This window comes from Rhynchophorus ferrugineus, unplaced genomic scaffold (genome assembly GCF_030347505.1).
Source record: "Rhynchophorus ferrugineus isolate W39M unplaced genomic scaffold, kcgeb_rfMv2 rfM14, whole genome shotgun sequence".
NCBI lineage: Eukaryota > Metazoa > Arthropoda > Insecta > Coleoptera > Curculionidae > Rhynchophorus > Rhynchophorus ferrugineus.
In genome coordinates, this window is record NW_027472593.1 from 416892 (window position 1) to 440178 (window position 23287).

Consider the following 23287-nt stretch of genomic DNA (forward strand, 5'->3'; position numbering starts at 1 on the left):
TGTTTTACATATCCATGTACATAGTACGTACAACATTGAACGTCTCTTTTTTACTAACTAGTGTTTATCTGTTCCCCACTCCGAACCACGGTCCTAGAGATGATTCCAGAATAAATCCGGTTTTACCCAGCCTGGTTACTGGCGTGACTGATCCCAGTCACAGATTTTCTTTTTCGGATTATAAACAATCAAAAACATAAATTTACCCAGCAGGATTCGAAACCGCTACTATCGCAACAGTAAGAGGGTCTTGCTGTCGCCCTTGACCACTGTGCCAACCAAGCCGGCCCTTTAGATTTTATTTAAGGCGTGAAGGATTCACGATCCAGATATACATAGCCCGATATCTCTAAATTCATCGCAGTACAATCGCAAAATTTCTATACGAAATCCTTATCATCACCAAACAGAGGTTCAACATCAACAAGGACTTAAATAGGCTGACCAAACAGAAACTCTAAGACTCCAAAAAAAGGATAGTTCATTAAGTAAATTAAAGGTTCCTAAGATCTTGAAAAGGGAAGGGAAAATAGAAAATGCACAAATGTTTGTCTATAATATCTAAGTTAATTAATCTATGTTAATTATCCGTACAAATTCGTTCAGTTTGCTTTTTAAAGACTAACCATATCATATGAAAAGCTGTAGAAATATTGCAGGCAACTGCTTCTATGGTATTAGAGACTTCAGATCACACGTGGAGATCACGGGTTCGATTCTTGATGGGAACAATGACTTTTCGTGGTTGTTCTAGTTTGGTTAATGGTTATTGTTAATAATTTGTCAAATCAGTTAGGTTAGGTACCGGACCCCGGGGTCTGAAGCATTTCTTATTTTCATTCGTTGTTCCTTTATTCCTATATTTCCTCAAAGAGACTGCAACTTTACTTGGCCTACCCATTGTAATATTTAATATAATAACTGCATAATTTATTGAGCAAATATCTAAAACCAAAAAGAGAAAAATATAATGTTTTTAACAAGAAAATTAAACCGACTTCAAAAAATAAATAAGGAACACACACAAGGTTTCTGTTTATTTTTATTTAGTTATTACAACGATTATTATATACATATTTCAAATATGCTTTTTGCAATGATTGAGTACAAATGGATGACTTTACAATAATGACAGAACAGGAAGAAGTATTCCTAGATATAAAAATAGATATTTGCCTAATATCAGAAACACATTTAACAAAAGAGTCCTTTATAAAATTTAGAGGATATACATTTTATCATACCATACATCCAGCTAACACCGCAAGAGAAGGAAGTGTAATAATAATAAAAAAGAACATTTGCCTCCATCAAGAACCCCGGCTCAGTACAGCAGAAAATCAGGTAACAGCACTAACTATTAAATCAAGCAGATACAAGGGTACAATAGCCGCAATTTATTGTCCTCCAAGATACAATCAAAAAAAGGAAAATTATTTGAATGTCCTAAGCAACCTGGGAGAAAAATTTAAAATTGGAGTTGATTTCAATGCAGAAGGCAATGAACGGCATAAAGCAGCTGCTGAACAAAGATGTAGTTACATGTCAACTGGAAAACCAACTTATTAGCCGACTGATCAAGAGAAAACCCCAGACCTGTTAGATTTCTTCATAGTAAGAAACATAACAGCCAACTATAAAAATATCTAAGAAAATTTTGAGCTAAGTTCAGATTATACGCCAGTGATTCTGACGTTGAGCGAAAATATAATAAGACCCAACGAAAGAAACCTAACGTTAACAAACAGGAGAACAGATTGGGAACGATTTGCTGAAGAATTGAACAAACGAATTTAACTAAATATACTCCTCAAGACAACCGAACAATTAAATTTTGAAGCAGGGAAATTCGTAGCTGATATTTAACAAGCTGCTTGGAATAATACTCCACAAATAGTACAACTAAAGGAATTAATTATCCAAAAGAAGTGAAGGAAATGGTAGCTGAAAAACGTAAATTACGAAAAAAATGGCAACAAAACAGAACACCTGAAAATAATAATAGTTTAAACAATATAATCCAAAGAGTGATAAAGAAACTGATTACTCAATCTGGAAAGTCCGAAATATTTAAAGCGTTCATGTCTACACAGTTCGTCTATAAGAGACCTATGTGGAAATTAGGCACGTGACAATCACCAAAGAGCAGAAGCATTTGCTGAATATCTAGAAAACACTTTCAAACCAAACGAAACTAATATTGAACATATTTTGCCGGACATAGAAGCTGAAAATTCGACGATTGAATTAGTCACGACAAAAGAGTTAAACAAATTTATTGAAACTGACATTAACCCCAGGAAATCACCAGGCTACGACTTAAGAACAGGAGAACTACTGCAAAGACTACCAAGAAAGGAAATTATAAAATTCACCAACTGAATCAATACAGCAATTTAGATTAAAATATGTCCCAGACATTTGAAGATTGAAGGAAATTATAATGTTCCCAAAACCTGGGAGGTCACCAAACCAAATAAGAGCCTATAGACCTACATAACTGCTGCCAGTAATATCTAAGGTTTCTGAAAACCTCCTGTTGAAAAGAATAAAACCGATTATATAAAGAAAAAAAGCCTAATACCAAGACACCAGTTTGGGTTTTTAACAAGCACTCAACAATTGACCAGGTCCACAGAATAACAGATGTTATTGAAAAAGCCTACGAAAGTAAAAAAGTATGCTCAGCTATATTTTTAGATGTAACACGAGCCTTCGATAAGGTTTGGCATGAAGGCCTTGTGCATAAACTACAGAAAATATTACCAAAACAACACACCTAACTATTAAAATCATGTCAGAACCAGAATGTTCAGAGTCAAACTAGAAGAAGCTTACTCTACAATAAAAGAAGCTAAAGCAAGTGTACCACAAAGAAGTGTACTGGGATCAATGCTTTATCTGCTCTACACTTGTGATATACCTCAAATGGAAAACATTACGAAGACTACATTGGCTGATGATACTGCGATTATAGCTGTCGGAGATAATACTGAAGAAGCCTCACCAAAATTACAACAAGCTAGTGACAATTTAAATAATTGGATACAAGCTTGGAAAATAATAATTAATGAAAGTAAAACTGTACATGTGCAGTTCATAATATAAAAAGACGCTAAACATCTTTGAATGAAACACGATACAAAACTTCGCTGGAAGGAACATATAAAGAAGAAAAGAAACGAACTGGATTTAAAAAATAGGAAAATCTAATTGGAAGAAAATCACAATTAACAGTATATCATAAATTGCTATTATATAAGCAAATACTAAAACCTATATGGACATACGGAATTCAATTATGTGGATGTTCTGCAAAGAGTAACGTAAATCAAATAAGTTTTTCAGAACAAAGTCCTGAGAGGTATTGTGGGTGCACCCAAATACTATAGGACTTGTTACCTACATCGAGACCTTCAGATACCCACAGTCAATCAAGAAATCAAGAGAATTGCAAGGGAGCATGAGGAAAGATTCCATTCTCATACGAATATTGAAATATTGCAACTATTGGATACCACCAGAACACGACACAGACTCAAAAAATCAAATCACCTGATCTTGTGTAGCGTTGTGTAGTGAGGTGTATATATTTAAAAATTCAGCAGTGAACCGTATAAATATTATTTCACCAGAGACTGAGATAGGGCCAATGGGTCCTCCTAGTTATATACCTAGATTTAAGTTATTATAAAGACAAGTCGTAGGTTAGGCGGAAACGACTAGTAACAATATAATAACTAAATAATAAAAAAATGTTAAACATACATATATACATATGCCTGAGGTTCACGATTAATAATATCTGGAAAACCCAACGAACTATTCGCAGCAATAAATATTACTACATGTAATTATTACTCTGGGCGCAAACCCACTTATTGGGGCAGTAAAAATTAATTTCATTCAAATTAAAATTCAAATGAAATACAAATCGAGAGATTTTGCGAAGTATCATTTGATCACACTCCAGTATTGTTAGTACTAGATGCGACAAATCTGAAAAAACAAACAAACAAACCCAATCCTACGAACACATTTACTAGCAGAGACCCGTTTAGTCTTATAATGCAAGAACGTATAACGTATTCCAACCGAGAGTTATAGAATCTACAATAGATACAAATCCTGTTCATAAGGACGATCTTGCTGTAAATCAGATTTCTCCAATGGAAGTTGTTACAGAAATTTATATTAACATCAATCCTAAAAAGGCTGGTTAATAAAAGATATATTGAATATTCAATGCCTGTTTGAGACTGAAGCATGTTTCGGAATTATTTAATGTTGCTCGAATTCATTTGCTTAAAAAACCTGATAAACCAGTAGACCAAGTTAGATCTTACCAGCGTATTTCGCTGTTACCTACGATATCAATATTATATGAGAAACTGCTGTTAAAACGCATTAAGTAATTTATAGAAATACCAGATTTCCAATTTGCAGTTTGAAATCACCAATCAAAAATGGACCAAGCGCATAGATTAACAGCGGTAATTAAAAAAGCATTCGAAGAAAAGAAATACTGCCCTGCAATATTACTTCCGCTTCCGCCCAATTACTGTCGACTCCTCGAATAATAACATTTTGAAAAAATTTAGAGTTTTAGATGAACGAGCAATCTCTACACTCAACCCTATTTTAGTTGAAGATCCACGTATCCCTACAACAGAAGAAAAAATACTTGGAACATTTGCCGACGACACAGTTTTCATATTAACAATTGTCTAAGTTGTCTAAGGCTGTAGATAACGTACAAGTAGCGGTAAAAAAATCTACAAATGGACTAGAGACTGAAAAATATGGCTTAATCGCTCCAAATCCGTCCATGTTAATTTTGAATTGAAGCAAAATGACAAAAACATAATTATATCACTTGACAGATGCCTGATTCAAGCAGAATCAGTTAAATACGTCGAAATACGCCTCGATGGTATGTTAAACTAAAAACATCATGTTAGACAAGAAGCAGAGCAGATTAGACTCAAAGTCAAGCAATTGTATTGGTTAATTGGAATATACTCTCCACTTGACTTAAAATCAAAGAGATTGGTTTATCAGTCAATCATAAAGCCAATTTGGATACATGGTGTGCACATATGGGGTTGACAAATGCCATATATTGATAATACGCCAAACATCAAAAAATTTTGCGAATTATTATCAATGACCTCGAAATCAAATGGATACAAGAAGTGATCCAAGATTTCGCCTTGAAATACGGTTGCATAATCACAGTAACGTGGAAGCTCTACAGCTATTGGACAACACGCAGGAAATCAGAAGATCGAAGCGAACCAAACCACAGGAACTTGTTTAGTGTGTATACGTGTATCAGTGTATAGGTGTTATATTACCCATAATTCATAATTTATGGCAAGTCAATAATAATAATTGTATGGTTGCTTCTGTTAATATAAATTATAACCAAAATTCATATAACAAAAAATTAAAAACTAACCATTATTGTATGCCACTCGAACGTATTCTTTCGGTGGCGGCTATTCCACAAACAAGAAACCATTCAGAGCGTATTCTTGAAACGTAGATACGGCTCCGTCAGACAGATGGATCAGATGTCGTTCCCTACATATACAGGAAAAATAACAAATATTACACAATAACGACAACTTGGCGTTATCATCGGCAAGCCTTTTGTCAGGTTGTTTTGACTAAATCGTTGTTCTGACAAAGAAACGTCTGCAAGTCTTAGACAATAGGTGAATTGTAAGTTTATCAAATTCTATTATTAAATAAAAGTGAATAATACATCAAATTAGTAAAATAATATGAAATATTATTTAATAAATCCAACTCAAACTGGCTATACTTTATATTTTGATAATGCAGTTAGTATAATTAACATGTTTGTCACTTGAAACTTAAATATTCTAAATGTAGAACGTACAATACAATTAGATATAATTCCGAAAATTGTTATTAAACTTTTAAAATTAAAACTGCTCCCAACGCTTCTTTTAATGAAGAAAATATTGATAAAAACGACGAAATTGCAATAGAGCTAGATTAAATTTTTACCCCCAAAGCTTTATGGTAAACGAATATCCCCATACGGCATTACAATCTTTCATATAAGTAATCAGTCGCTATTAAAATAATTTGTGGATTCGGGAGCTTCTTTATTTTGAATTATTCTTTTTTTATAGTAAAAATGAAATAGAAAAATTTAATATACTTGGAATAAATGTAACTTCTATTACACTCTCACAGCATAAATCTCTTAATATGTTTTTAAAAAATCTCCTTTTGGATTTATATTTTCTAGTGAATGTTTTTCAGGTTTTGAATTCTCATGGCTTATAAGCGGGGAAAGCTATCAACTATTTTTAATCAAAGACAATCCTCATCCAAATATTCATCCAATTCAAAAGATACAAAGAAGCATATTACGTGAAGCAAATTGTTAACAAAATATTTAAATTTTGATTTACAAAATAAAATTAAATATGTACGTATATGTTTTGACATTGTTTTGGATAAGGATGAACCTTTGACTTTCAGTTGTAAAATAAAATATCACATGAAAACAAATTCTGAAAATTCCACAATTGCTAAATCTATGGGTGCTGTTATAACATAAAACAAGAAGAATTAAAAATCAAATTTAAAAGTTATTTGATTAGATAATATTAGAATATCGCCATGGAATTCTCCAATTGGACTAGTGCCGAAAATACTTGACCAACTAAGAAAATGAAATCCATTGTAGATTTCGTATAACAAGAAATGAAAGTGAATTTGAAAAAAATATATAGGTCTTTTTGATATTCTAAATTTGTTTAAAATTTCGATGAAATTGAGAAACCTCTTAATTCCATATTTTCCAATTTTAAAAAAATCTATAGGTCTTTTTGATATTCTAAATTTGTTTAAAAATTCTTGAAACCTCCTAATTCCATATTAAAAAAATAAGAGCATATTTTGAAAAATGTAAAAAAATTATAACATCTGATAGTATTTTAATGTATCCTAACTTTGATAAACAATTCATATTAACAACAGATGCTTAAAATTTTGTAACTTGTTTAATTCTTTCCGACTTGAGGGATAATGGTAAAACGGAAAGACCGGGTAGCTTCTCGAATATTAACAAACACGGAAATTAAATACTAAACAATTGAAGTAGGATCATTGTTTGGAAAACTAATCCTTTTAGACCTTATATTTTTGGAGTAATATTTCTATTAACCACCGATCACAGATCAGAAAGAATCAAAATCTCGAAATACAAAGAAAAATATTAATAAATTATTTTTAAAATTATTTTAGTTATAGACACACAGTAGTCCTTATATTGTAGGCAAATTTAGATCATTTGCCTTAATACATTTTACTTCCATTTATTCATTTATGTTCTTTTTGCTGCTGGTTGCACTAAACCTATTTTTTTCTGTGAAATATGATGAATAATCCAAATGAAATCGAAGGGCCCTAAAAGTTTAAATGTTACAAAGCGTAAAAATGAAGAAAACGAGACTCAAACTTTTAATACAAATCCTAGTGCTATGCAAAACTATATTTATATTGCTTAAAACTATATTATATTGCGACATTTTAGTATTTGCAAAATGTCTTGTTATCACACAACATAGTAGGAATAGGGATTTTATGGAGATTTCTTTTGTTGTATAGTAGAACAATTAGTATTATTTGGTTTAAAAATTTTTAACCAACAACTAATTTCAGCATAGACCTTTTTGCAATGATTGAGTGAAAACGGATGACTTCTATCTTGATTTAAATTAACTATTCGTATATTCCCAGAATTTTTTATTTTTATTGCCGCTTCAGATTAAAAAGATATAGTCCGTATTCAATGTTACTTAATACAGTGCGTCAAAGTAGGTCGTTGTGGTAAATGAATCAAGTGAAATTTTCCATAATCACTAAGAGATGGGCTACAAGAAAATATAGATCGGTATTGTTAACCAATTACATAGAGGGCACCTGATGACTCATTCGCTAATCGAGGCAGACGTGGTATCGGGACCGAGCGGTGGGAATGCCGAGATGTACACATTTTGGATACTAAGGCCGACGCCTTGACCAGAAATCATATTGTTTCTTAGAGTCTCTTTGCTGACGTATTTGATATACGATTGTTATTGTAATCATCGTTGCAACACCTAGTATATTGACCATTATAATATTTGTTGAATATTTGTATTTTATTTACCGAGAAATAAAAGTATTTCATACAGGACATTGACGATAATTCAGAGAGTTGTTGGCATTATAGGCAAGTTAACTCGGAAATTTTTTGTTAGTAAACGCAAGAATAAGTTCTGTTATATATTTTTCCTGTACTATTATATATAGCTTAACATTCAAATAGTATCTATGTACTGTATAGTATGGACCAGACTTTGACAGATTGACTTGCCTTAACAATTATAATGTTATCACTTACCCCTAATTTTTAATTTAGATTAATTACATATCCAAACCATTCTAGCTTGTGCGCTAGAAGCATCAGATGAGGAAGTTTACCACGCCATATAGCATTTTTACGTTAATCCAGTTATTTCTAGCTTCTGTTCTGATAAGACGACAAGCATAGTTTCTACACAGTCTGATTTTACCACTTTTGAAGGGGATAATCCATCGGCTATTTTGTCACTGTCATTTTAATTCTTATTTAACTCACTGTTATAACCTCAGCACAGATGTTCTAGTCTTTAAAATGTGCATTATATTCTAACTTTACTTGTTTAAATAATAGGCCTTTATTCGACAAAAATACTACCTTATTGGTACAACAGGTAAGACAAGGCAATGCGTTTTCAATCAACGAACTAAGGGAGACTGTTCCGGAACCATTCGGAGATGCGGCACGGGAACATATCGACAACGTGCAGTCGACCTAATATCATTTTGATCTTGAATGGAAGATGTTGAATGATATTTCCAACTTCTAGTGTCACATTCCCGCCGAGTTAATTTGTTTAATTTTATGTATTCCTTTCACTTTCAAGGTTAACTTTTAAAAAAGTATATGGATATAAGGGATGAATAAAATATAGATATTTTTTAACAGCTACTGAATAATACTATAGAATATACTATATAAATACTATAGAATTTTTTAATAAATCTTTTATTTTAATTAGTGTAGTGAAGCTAATCTTTTAAAGTTAACTACCAAATTTAATAGTTTATTAAAAATAATTAAAAGGCTTTATAATATTTATGGAATAATTTATGTAACTATCGATACATCGGAAGTTTTTTCATCATCTCTAGTTTATTCTTTGATCTTCCATATATATAATCAATAAGAAAACATAAAATATTTTGACAAAAGAATTTGATAAACAATGTTTGCTACATTGAAATATTTCAAAGACTAAGTGCATTTATTCACGTATAAACGTTTATAATTTAACTATTAACAATTTATATTAGTGTATATTTTAAAATATCTTAAAAACATAATACAGAAATTTAAACAATGGAGATATTAAGAGAGTAATGTATGACCAAAGAGTTTAAAGATAATAAACCGATATTTTACAGTCCCAATGAAAAAGTTATTTGTCCATACAATAACTCACATCACATAAGAGTATCAAGGATGGAATTACATTTGAAGAAATGCAAAGCTGCTAACAGCGGGAATATTGAACTAGTCCCTTGTGATTACAATACATGTTACCGTGTACCACCAGAAGAATTAAATGTAAGGTGTATTATTTATTAAAGAAAACCAATACAGTACTTTTTTTATACTAGTTACACCATAGTATCTGCCCGGATAAAAAGTGTATAGAATTGCAGCTAATAAAAGAAGGCAGTGAAGTTGAAAAGGTGGTAACACCTCTAGAACCTATTAAACTTGTACCAGTTGATGATAGTTGGGATAATGTAATTTATGATTTTAGAATATCCTAATAATCTATAAATATTATAATTTTTTTGTATTTTTAGTGTGAGGGCCCAACTTATATTGCAGAGCAATATTGTCTCGAACATCAAGTATTGAGACGTTTAGACACAGAGTCTGCTTTAAAGAGACGGAATTTTCGGAATTCTGAAAGACAGAGAATAGGACAACTTACAGACACTGCCGTATCCAATAAATCCAAATTGAATAGTTGTCAGGAACGTAAAAATGTAATATGAATTTTTGAGTTTTTCTTCAAAATTTGACTTGCTTTGATTGGTTTCTTTTTAGACAAACGTGCCACAAACACCAGTGGTTTCATCACATACAAAGACAAAACACTTGACACAAAAATGATGTAATAATGAAATTTGGAAAAGTCCAAAAGCTATATTATCCAAAGCAAATAAATTATGTTCTATTTTAAAATTCTATTATAAGCGTGCGGTATTAAGTGTTTATGTGATTTATTGAAAATTCATTGTTTTATGTTATAAAAATGTGCTTAATGTATGTTTAATAACTATATATGATTTACTTATGAAGTTGACAAGTATTTTTAGAGATAAATAGTCTATTCCTTGTAAAATTTATTCGGTATTTTATTTTTTTATTGTTAACATATTCATTTTTTTATTACCTCGGTTATCTGTCATTTGGTTTCTTGATATGCTAATAAGTAGAAGCCTTGTTGACTACCAAGGTCTGCTTGCTTAGGATTAAAAATTAAATGCCTAAAAATTAGATAAATGTGTGTTATATTTTTTAAGCGCCAAAAGTGATAAGCTATAAAATACATGGTAAGATATTAAACACTAAATGTATTCAAATTATTTTTTGTCCTTCCACTCAAAGTAATTTTATCAAAGAGGTTGGACAGTAGGAGGTAACAAGTGTTCGATTGTTTTACACAATGAAAATATATATTCTATTCTCAGATCTTGTTAGGCATAAAGTCATTAATTTAAGATGCGATTCAGAACACAAATACATAGAGCAACTGGAAAGAACTTCGATATCTATTACAAATATATAGTTATATTTAGGAAAGTAAAGAGCTTGCAAAAGGGGCATACCTATGTGGGGTACTCCAACGATAAGAACAACCATTGCACGTGACAACAAATTAGCTGATGATATGAAGGGTACCAAAAATTGGGAGCCATCACGAGCGACGTTGCTATGAACGTTTACAGCCAGGCTGCCTGCACAGGAGTAGCCAACCAATCGGTAGTCACCACAACAGACGTGGAAAGGTCTACATTACGGACAACAGTATGGAGGCAGCCAGCCCTCCATCACATCGGATGCATGCACTCTGACGAACAGGAAGTTTTTACGCCAGCAGTATAGAATAATTCAAAAATTAGGAATAGAGTTATCATCGTTTGATCAAAATATATAGATAATGTTTAAGTTAAATTCATAGTACCACCGAACTCCTGTCCGAGCAGGACGTGTATTATATGGATCCTAAGAAAAAAAAAAGAAAACAGAAAAAGAATCATTGAATATACCAGGCCATTAAGAGAATTTAAAATAGTGTCTGGCAGTCGGACCTCACCGAAGGAATAAACTGCTGGTCACTCCAAAAAGTAAAAAATTGATTTCACAGAAATTATAAAATACACAGTATGGAAAGTATAAAATGGAACTATATAGAAAAAATTATCAACAAGGTAAGAAATTTTAAAAGATCAAGTAGTTAAGAGTATGTCTCCATTATAGAAAATTCAGAATAAAAACCACCATATTCCAAGAGCAGGCCGGAGTGAAGTTTTGCGAGGTCAGGGTGGCCGAATGTTAGACACAAATAATTGATTAGAGACGCCTATATGGTAAATGCGCTTTTATGCACGATTGCATAAATAAATGTTTTGCTGCCTTGAAATATAAATATGTAAAACACTACGAGGCAAAATCGAGTTAAAGCCTCACGGGCAGGATGAAGATTCCGGTATCTTAATTAATTCTGTGATGTGGCCATAACCGACTTATTCATAAAGTATAAATACAGAGCGGCTCAGCTGAATTCAGTATTTTAATTGCCCAATTACCTCTGCCAAATCGGTTCTAAAAAATATTGTAATGGATGCACATCGCCTGGAAAGTAATTTTAAAACTTTGTGTCATTTTTTATGGTCAAACATTAAAACAAGTCATTTTTCCAAAAAATTTATTAATTAATTATAAAATCTATGACAAGAAATATAATAGTTTATTGATGAATTAACGTTTGAAATTTAAATAATAAAAATGTTGATAACATTAATTGAATTTTACAATTCATATGAATGCTATAAAAAGACAACTTAATAAACCTAACAAGTTCACGGTAAGATGGAATGTACTACCTTACTTCAGTTATCTGGTATCTTTATGGACTCATTCTTCTACCCACGCCCACCGCACATCTATCGGGTGGACCTTAAAAATGGGCAAAACTGTTCTCTCAAGTTCACCGAACAGGGAATGATTCCAGAGAACGACGCCTTATTCCAGACCAGGCTCTAGCTTACGTGTATACCCAAATATATATTAAATTGCTCATCCTTTTTAACTGCTACAGTTCGTCGGATTGCAGCTTTCAACCAAAGTACTGTCAACCCCTACTGTCCAATTCCCCAATTCTCCTATAATTCGCTTTCTCCAGCAAGTTTGGATCCCCTCAAGTTGTTATATTTGGCAATTAAAAAGCAGATGCAGTCTGCCGTCTACTCTCTGACGAGAACATGGATCATGCCCTTTTTATTTGTACTGTAGAAAAAAATGGATTGTCATTGACGACGCGTTTACATTTTGTCCAAGTATTGACTGAGATCTGGAAAACTTTCTTTATTTTATGCGTATCCTGAAAAACAACAAAATAAAATATTAGATATGTTAAAAAAGAATTTCGTATATTAGTACAGTACTAGCTTTTATAATAAATAAATAATCTGATAAATAATTATGTTTCCAGAAAAATTATAATATTAAAACGGGAAATTCAATAATAAAGCAGTTCGGTCAAATATTAGATACATGACTTATGGTGTGGTTTTTGGTATATTTTTTAAACATATTAAACTTGAAGAAATATCTCCTAAAATTAAATTATAAATGCGAAACATCATAAATCATATTTTTCAACAAGCATGTTGAAACATTGTGAAAACCAGCCAATTAAATCTTTAGAAGAAATCAGGTATTTTTGGATAACTTTTAAGAAACATTTGTTAATATAATAATTTGTTAACGATTGTTAATGTCTTATTAGTTCCCCTATTCCAAATGGCCAAAAAGTAAGAATTCTTTAGAACCGAAAGTAATATACCATTAATATAACATATCTTGCGAATGTTACAACACATATAGTTGGACATATAATAATTGGGTGGATGCGCCTATATACTGAATCGGCTTATATATTGTTGAATAATTACATGTTAAGAGTAGTTGCTTTGTATATAAAATCGTAAAAACGCTACAGCGCATGCTCGTGATAAAACCACCCGGACAAGATGAAGATCCCTCACTCTTGATTCATTTCTGTATTGTGGCTTTAACCGAGTTGTTTGTAAAGTATAAATATGCATGGACTAAGTTGTATCCAGTACTTTAATTGCTCAAACACCTACACCAAGTCGATTCTAGAGAATTATCTGAGAATGGATAGAAGTCCTAAATCAACCGGGATATAATTATATAAACAATTCAAAATTGCTACTTATCATACAATGCTGTATCATCTGGTGCCGCTTTCTGTGATATCGAACGTATTTCTAAGATGGAGTGAAAATTTAATTGTATAAAAGATTTACCTGAATTTCACACTGACAAACACGTTCAATGAGTCTGGGCTGGACGTCTGCTGTTGACCTTTTAATAATATATTGACTAATAGGCAAGCATACAAGACAACATATGACGGGTTGTAGGAATGATCTAACCGCCACCACGATGGATTGCTTTGTTGCCCATTGGAATCCTGTAAATAGAATCACTACATAGTATAAAACAAAGTCGCCTTTTCTGTCCCTATATCCATATGTGCGCTTAAATCTTTAAAACTATGCAACGGATTTTGATGCGGTTTTTTTCAATAGATAGAGTGATTCAAGAGGAAGGTTTATGTGTATAATACATGCATAATATACTAAGGCAACATTGCTAATTTTAGAGGTTTCTAACGTGATGTCGTAAATTAACCTATTTTTTTAGGCTTATTTAGCAATTAGCAAAAACGCTGCCTAACCCTACGAGTTAGATCAAATTAATGTAATACAGTATTGTACACCATAAAAAGATCTACAAAAAAGTCCGCGATGGTATATGTTTATCTTTTAGGGATAACCCACATTAACCATTTTTATTGTTTACTTTTTATGTGAGAAAATGGCTTATTTACGAAGCTATTTTAAGCAATACGGCATTAATCCTTATCGAATTAAGTACCTTAAATACAGTGTGCAATTAATATAGATCAATGTGGTTCCTTACAGCATGTAAATTAAACAAATATTTTCGGAGATATTACAAATTTAAAATTTGCGTTTAAAAATGTGTAATGTAATAAAAATTGTATGAATTTAGATATTCCAAAGATAGCAGGAAATCTTCATAGTAAGTATAGGGGAAGAGGAATTGTTTTACTCCAAATTTAATGCCTGCAGGCCAAGGGCAGTAATGAATGAACCAAAAATACTGGATCGATTTTAATCATGTTTTCATTGAGTGGCATAGGCATATATATTTTATGGCCGTGCAAAGTCGGAGCGGGCCGCTATGTTTTTATATACAACGTTCATATTTTTTCTGTAGTGTATTTAATTTAGTATCAGCATTGCACCCATGCGAAGCCGGGGCGGGTCGCTAGTTAAGAATAAAACTCACTCCATTAAATATGATTTGAAAAAATAAATTAAGAGGGCGTTGCCATTTTTTTGCTTATTAATTGGTATGATCTATAAACCAAAAGGCAGTGGAAGATTCATCTAGACAAAAACAGAAACATAATTAGTAACGTTGTTCTTAGTGTACAAGATACCAGACAGCACATTTGTTTCGAAATTTTCAGACGCCTGCAACTTTTGATTCAATACTCTATATAGTGCGTGTTTTATTTGTTCCAGAGTACGGAAGAAATATTTAAAAATTAAACCAAAAGAACTGTAAACTAACTCACCTAATATCTATCATTCTCTAATTATATATTGATCCAAATTATTTATGAGTATCCCACTAGCTGACTAGCATGTCGTTTCAATCCTTTTTAATCAATGTTATATTCACTGATGAGACTTCTAGCTTTTATATTGCAGAGCCTTATAAACTACATCTTATAGACTACATGTTGATAGAAATCCAAACGGCATATATTTAAAAGCCTGGAAGCTAAAATACTTGTGCCAATATCTGTTGTATTTGTTTGGCGACTTTGACAGGTAGATCTGGTCAGATTCTTCGCTGACGGTTTCACGGTAAAATACAGTAATATACCGTAACACGTAGTACAGTAAGACCCAGTAGGGTCGAATAAATTAACTTGAATGCTAGCATGATCCCCTCCAAGGCTTCCAGACAGATTGTGGAACTCTCCGGCACCGCCAATGATGTATTCGCCAGATTCTTCAATGACACATTATACTATAGGATCGGACTTGGCCAAACGTTTCAAACCTGAAGTCAAATGAGACAGACCTTAGGGATAGTCACACAATAAAAGCGAATAATTCCGTACCTTCAACAGGTTTTTCTGAATGGGCCGGATTCTTCGGTTCCACAGCCACACATACTATGGAAGATAAGCCGAACTCCTTGATATTCAAGTTCTGCTTGTTTGTGAATGTGGTGATGGTATCGGACTTAACCAAAAATTGATCCACTCCGAACAATCTGTAAATGTTTCCAGATGGGACATCTTCCATGACTTCTACATAACGCCGCATCGTGAGGACGGTTCCATGTATTGTCCGCTCGTTTAAATCTTCTTTCTTGAAGCCACATATTAGGGTCTTACGATAGGGGCCTTCATGCCTTTGGCTAATTTACCGGAAAAGACAGGAAAAAAAGCGTGTAAACGACCTTTATGAGAAATTGGTACCATTTTAGACATATACATCGTCAGAGGACCGTTAGGATCATAGTTCGTAATACCTAAAAACAAAAAGCGAAGTATAGTAATTTGCATATGCTAAAAAATAATAAAAAATTGGTAATTATTGTTCAGTTTATACCAATCATTCACAGTTAATCAGCATAGAGTTGTAAACCACATATCGTCATGTACAAATAAAACCTAAAATTTCACGCGTTTTAAACATCCATCCATGTGGACCTTCGTATAACATTTCCATTCTGTACTTCTGAGCAGTTAATGGGGAAGGCCTTTGAGGTAACATAGTTTCCGTTTGTACTCACAACTGAAATAACTCATTATTACAAAATTAAAAGATTGAAAAGATACTACAAGATTCTTGTTTCGATGTTTCCTACTTTAATTCGAAAATTCTTAATAAGTTGACTTTACCACAGAAATATATTTATATATGCATTATTTAAAATTTTAATTTTTGTTTAGTAAAATTAGTACAAAGTGAAGTAACACCAGAAATACTTCCATAATTAATTAATTTATTATACAAATAATTATTTAGGAATTTACTTACCCGTAATACAATCTACTGCAACAAGAACGCCATCAGTTACATGAAGGGCACTACTGGGTCGGACTAAGTAACTTGAATTCTAGCATGATCCTCCTCCAAGGCCTTCAGACATATTTCTAAGTGGAGCTCTCTGGCACTGGCAATGATGTTTTCGCCAGATTATTCAATGACGCATTGTACCATAAGGTCAGACTTAGCCAAACGTTTCAAACCTGAAGTCAAATGACACAGACCTTAGTGATAATCACACAATAAAAGCCAACATTTGCGTACCTTCTAAAGGTATAGGTGAATCGGCCGGATTCTTGGGTTCCACAGCAACACGTACTACGAGAGTTACGCCGAATTTCATGACATTCAACTTCTGCATGTTTGTAAATGTGGGGATGGTATCGGGCTTAACCAAAAATTGATCCAGACCGAACAAAGTGCAAATATTTCCAGATGAGACATCTTCCATGGCTTCTAATAACGACCAATCATGAAGATGGCTCCCTGAATTGTCTTCTCATGTAAATCCTCTTTCTTGATGGCACATATTTAGGTATTCGTATAGAGGCCTTCATGCCGTTGGCTACTTTACCGGAAAAGACAGAAAAAAAAGCGTGGAAACGACCTTTATGAGAAGTGGGTACCATGTTAGACACATACATCGTCAGAGGACCGTTAGGATCACAGTTCTTAATACCTTAAATCAAAAAAGCGAAGTATAGTAATTTGCATATATTAAAAAATTGGTAATTGTTGTTCAGTTTATACTAATCATTCACAGTGAATCAGCATAGAGTTGTAAACTACATATAGTCATGTACAAATAAATAATAAAATTTCAGGCGTTTTAAAAATATATACATGTGGACCATCGTATAACATTTCCATTCTGTATTTATGAGCAGTTACAGGGGATGGCCCATGAACGGTAATCATCTGAAGCAAAGTCTCATCAACAAGTAACCATGTCCGCCTAAATTGTTTTAAGTCTTTATCCTTATCTTCATATTTCAAGTTAGTGCGCAGTGTGGAGAGATGGGCTTCATATTCTTCTTTCCTAAAATAAATATTTTAGTTACACCCAAGAACTGTAAATATATAATGCTTTCTCAATATAATAGCTTGTCACCATAGGATATAAAGATAGAGGTAACATGAAGGTGTTTAATACCTAGGCTTATAATTTTCTTCCAATGCATTGCCAACAATATATTTATTTCCTAATAACTTCATAAAAGTTATTTTGTAAACTATATAGTGGCCTAATTGTGGTGGAAGAATTAAATTTTTTTTTAAATAATAAAACACATGTTTACTTGTAGTTCATAATCAGGTCAAAAATTTTGTAGATGGGATTCAAAATGTACATGCAAAACGATATTTTGTTATCATTATCCTGTTTTTGAGTTGAAATATTCTTAACCCCATAGATTGTTAAACGTCAGAAAATTTGGTAAAGTTAGGGTCCATCTTGTTCATGAACAAGATTGGCTTAATACGTTCGTCGATAAGCTGACGTAACATAGTTTCCGTTTGTACACACACCTGATATAATTAATTACTATAAAATTGTTTCCAACTATATCCATAATTTATAGCGAATTAGCAGCCTCAGTAGCACGAAATATTAACCAATGTCGGCCTAGGGCGGTTACCGATGACATCACGATTAATTAAAATATTCAAAAAAAAACAAGATTCTTTCTACAATATTTCCTACTTTAATTTGGAAATTCTTAATAAGTTGTCTTTACCACAGAAATATATTTATATATGCATAAATTTAAAATTTTAAGTTTTGTTTAGTAAAATTAATACAAAGTGAAGTAACACCAAAAATAATTACATAATTATTTAATTTATTATACAAATAATTATTTAGAAATTTACTTACCCATAACACAAACTACTACAACAAGAGCACCATCAGTTACACCAAGGGTACTACTGGGTCGGATTCAGTAACTTGCATTCTAGCATGATCCTCGTCCGAGGCCTTCAGACAGATTTCTAAGTGGAGCTCTCTGGCACCGGCAATAATGTTTGTGCTAGATTCTTCAATGACACATTGTACCATAAGGCCAAACGTTTCAAACCTGAAGTCAAATGACGAAGACCTTAGTGATAATCACACAATAAAAGCGAACATTTGCATAGCTTCTACAGGTTTTGGTGAATCGGCCGGACTCTTGGGTTCCACAACTATGTACTACGAGAGTTACGCTGAATTTCATGACATACAAGTTCTGCATGTGTGTGAATGTGAGGATGATATCGGGAAAAATTGATCCAGACCGAACAAAGTGCAAATATTTGCAGATGGGACATCTTCCATGGCTTCTATATAACGACCAATCATGAGCATGGCACCCTGAATTGTTTTCTCGTGTAAATCCTCCTTCCTGAGGCCACATTGTTACGGCTCTGGAGGGGGCCTTAGGGGCCTTCATGCCGGTGGCTACTTTACCGGAAAAAAAGTACCAAAATCGTAGAAATAACCTTTATGAGGAGTAGGTACCATTTTAAACACATATCATCATAGGACCGTTGGGATCACAGTTTTTAATACCTAAAAATAAAAAAGCAAAGTATAGTCATTTGCAAATATTAAAAAAAATAAAAAATTGGTAATTGTTGTTTAGTTTATACCAATCATTCACAGTGAATCAGCCTAGAGTTATAAACTACACATCATCAGGTACAAATAAATCCATACAGGTGACACATACTAAGAGCTTCTTCATCATCATGTGGACCTTCGTATAACATTTCCATTCTGTATTTCAGAACAGTTACTGGGGATGGTAGGTGAACGGCAATCATCTGAAGCAAAGTCCCACCAGCAAGTAACCATGTCCGACTAAATTGTTTTCCATCCTTATCCTTGTCTTCATATTTCAAATTAATGCGCAGTGTGGAAAGAAGAGCTTCATATTCCACTTTCCTAAAAATAAAAATTTTAGTTACACCCATGAACTACAAATATATAATGCATTCTCGATATAACAACTTGTCACCATAGGATATAAAGATAGAAGTAACATGAAAGCGTTTAATACCTAGACTTCCAATGCACTGCCAACAATATATTTATTTCCTAATAATTTCATAAAAGTTATTTTGTAAACTATATAGCGGACTAATTGTGCTAGAATAATTAATTTTTTTTTAAATAAAACACATGTTTACTTGCAGTTCATAATCAAGTCAGAAATTTTGTATGTGGGATTCAAGATGTACATGCAAAACGATCTTTTGTTATCATTATCCTGTTTTTGGGTTGAAATATTCCTAATCCCATAGATTGTTAAAGGTCAAAAAATTTGGTAAATTTATTCAGCACCCAACTGCAATTTCAAATGGGTACGGTCCATCCTGTTCATGAACAAGATTGGCTTAATACGTTCGTCGATAGCCTGACGTAACATAGTTTTCGTTTGTACACACACCTGCAAATAATTCATTACTACCAATTTATTTCTAACTTTATTTATAATTTATAGCGAATTAGCAGCATCAGTAGCACCAATCATTTATCAATGTCGGCCTGGTGCGGTTGGAGATGACATCGCGATTAATTAAAAGATTGTAAAGACACTACAATGTTTCCTACTTTATATCGGAAGTTCTTAATAAATTGTCTTTACCACAGAAATATATTTAGATATGCGTTATTGCATCTGCATTGAATTGCATTATGCATGTTTCATTGGTAAAATTATTACAAAGTGAAGTAACACCTTAAATACATACATAATTATTTAATATATTATACAAATAATTATTTAGGAATTTACCTACCCGTAACACAATCTACTGCAACAAGAACACCATCAGTTACACGAAGGGCACTACCGGGTCGGATTAATTGACTTGAATTCTAGCATGATCCTCCTCCAAGGCCTTCAGACACATTTCTAAGAGGAGCTCTCTGGCACCGACAAAGATGTTTTTGCTAGATTCTTCAATGACACATTGTACCATAAGATCAGACTTAGCCAAACGTTTCAAACCTGAGGTCAAATGACACAGACCTTAGTGATAATCACACAATAAAAGCGAACATTTGCGTACCTTCTACAGGTTTTGGTGAATCGGCCGGATTCTTGGGTTCCACAGCTACACGTACTACGAGAGTTACGCCGAAATTCAGGACGTTTAATATCTGCATGTTTGTGAATACGGCGATGTTATCGGGATTAAACAAAAATTGATCCAGACCGAACAAAGTGCAAATATTTCTAGATGGGACATCTTCCATGGCTTCTATATAACGACCAATCAAGAAGATGGCTCCCTGAATTGTCTTCTCGTGTAAATCCTCTTTCTTGAGGCCACATAGTTAGGTCCCCGGATGGGGGCGTTCATGTCGATGGCTACTTTACCGGAAAAAAAAGGACCAAAATTGTAGAAATAACCTATATGAGAAGTGCACGCACCTGCAAATAATTCATTATTACAAAATTATTTCTAACTTTATTCATAATTTATAGCGAATTAGTAGCATCAGTAGCACCAATCATTAACCAATGTCGGCCTAGGGCGGTTGGAGATGACATCACGATTAATTAAAAGATTTTAAAGACACTACAATGTTTCCTACTTTAATTCGGTAGCCTTTACCACAGAAATATATTTAGATATGCGTTATTGAATGTGCATTGAATTGCATTATGCATGTTTCTTTAGTACAATTAATACAAAGTGAAGTTACACCAAAAATACATACATAATTATTTAATTTATTATACAAATAATTTACTTATAGGAAACACAATCTACTACAACAAGAGCATCATCACTTACACGATGGGCAGCAGTTACTTCAGAAAGGAAATCTATGTGCCCAGAGGAACCAATCAAATTAATCAAAAAAACTTTCTATTCTTTTTCGCGTTAATCAAGATTATTTATGAAGAAATCCCTATCTTCGAGCTCAAAATATATAAATATGGCGATAAAAATAGATTAGTTAGTATTTTTGTTAAAACATATACCCAGCTTTATTTTAAAGAGAATGACTAATCAAAATTATCACACATGTTCAGTGGTTTGTAAAATTCGTCGTTCAATATTTCAAAAGACTACATATTATTAATATGCTTACGTTGATTTAATGGTTATAAATCTGTCTTGTTCATTTTTTCTGGTGTCTGTAAAATGTATTTCTCTAACTTTGGCACCGGCAATTATACCAGTTTTTGATACTAAGGAGTCTGTTAATCCTGTCTATGACGAATATATTACGGATGTTTCGTTTTTAGACCACCATGGCACAAATTTCATCTACTGTAAAATTCACCTCTATGAAAAATAAGTGTTAAGAATACGTAATGTTTAGAAACATAAAACTAATTTCTGTAATAACAGAAGAAAGCTAAAAAATAAGTTCAGTTATATTCTTAGATGGGCCTTCGATATAGTTTGGCATACATAAAAAATATAGTACAAGAAACAGTTAGCGGACTATTATTTGGGGACATACTCATACAGACACCATAGTTATAACAGGCAAAAAAGACACATACTAAAAAATAGACTAAATGTATGAATAGTAAATTTAAAATGAACAAGAAAGAAAAACAAATATTAAATGCATTAGAGAGGTTTAAATGTCTAATTTTAAATAACTATAAACACTACCAATTAATGTTATTTAAAACAACTTTTAAACTATATACAAATAATATATTCAATTCATTATTATTAAATGGCACAATAAAAATTAAAAGAAATATGATTCGTTAAATCAAACTTTTATTAACTATTAATTTGTTTAAACATGATTACAATATTGTAACTAGGATTATAAGTATTCTGTAACAAAATATGTAGAGAAAGTTCTCAAACATAAACTAACATATAGGAATTTGAAAATAACATCAATTTTAATTATTGTTGAAGAATAAATATTTGATTTTCAGTTATTATCTGGCTTCATCCAGAGCATATCGGAGAAAGGCCATGTTATTTTGTGTCAACAACCCCCTCAACGAAGGGTAACAAATCACCAACTTTAACTATGAGACACAAGTCGTATTTTCCAAATTCGATTTTAAGTTTCTGAAGTTTGAATAACAGTTTAAAATAGGCCATTTCCCAATTAGTGCACACTATAATTTTGTCTCCCAAAAAGGAAATCTCCTTCAGAGTAAAACAAAGGCGTGTAACTTTCATTGTCTCTCACTATAAATGGTACGTGATACTTAGCAGTTATCTGTAAAAAGCCGCATATCTCTTTAGGATATTGTTTGTACATTTGTTTTATAAGATTGTACAAAATATATTCACAAAATTTAAAAAAAAAATACATTCTTAAAAATTCAAACAATTGCATTTTGTATTCACGGCCCTCTCGAAAACTGCTTCCAAAAAATCACCATGTGCAATGTTAATCATATTGAGCAGATCTACTTCCACTTTACTCATAACACTACACTGCATATAAAATAAGTTATACACTTCAACTGAGAATCTCTTCGTTCTTGAGAGCACTTTGTCGTTTAATATTTTAACACTAACATAAATATCATCAACGATAATATAAGGACTATTAGATGATTCGACGTTAATACATCTGTAAGTATAAGTAACAGGCGTTGGCACCTCTTCCTGCACTTGCGTAGTAGTACTAGCCGGTAAATCTCTAACGTTTCCTAGAGATGATTCGTTAGATACTATCTCCAATATTAGTATTTGTTTTAAATTGTTACCTCCTGTATTAGATGACATTATAACTATT

At 32.5% G+C, this 23287-nt stretch overlaps 1 protein-coding gene and 2 pseudogenes across 1 annotated transcript; all 3 read right to left on the reverse strand.

The window, feature by feature from the left end:
* Nucleotides 1–9753: 9753 nt before the first annotated feature.
* Nucleotides 9754–19820, reverse strand: LOC143205747 (eukaryotic translation elongation factor 2-like; annotated as a pseudogene).
* LOC143205692 (translation elongation factor 2-like) lies at nt 13713–15998 on the reverse strand. The gene is made up of 3 exons (XM_076418793.1): nt 15627–15998; nt 15072–15565; nt 13713–13874 (listed from the first exon to the last, which is right to left on the reverse strand). The coding sequence occupies exons 1-2, from the start codon at nt 15832–15834 to the stop codon at nt 15528–15530; spliced, it is 246 nt and encodes an 81-aa protein (XP_076274908.1). The 5' UTR covers nt 15835–15998; the 3' UTR covers nt 13713–13874; nt 15072–15527.
* A 39-nt stretch (nt 19821–19859) lies between the features above and the next one.
* On the reverse strand, nt 19860–22722 carry LOC143205748 (translation elongation factor 2-like; annotated as a pseudogene).
* Nucleotides 22723–23287: the final 565 nt, after the last annotated feature.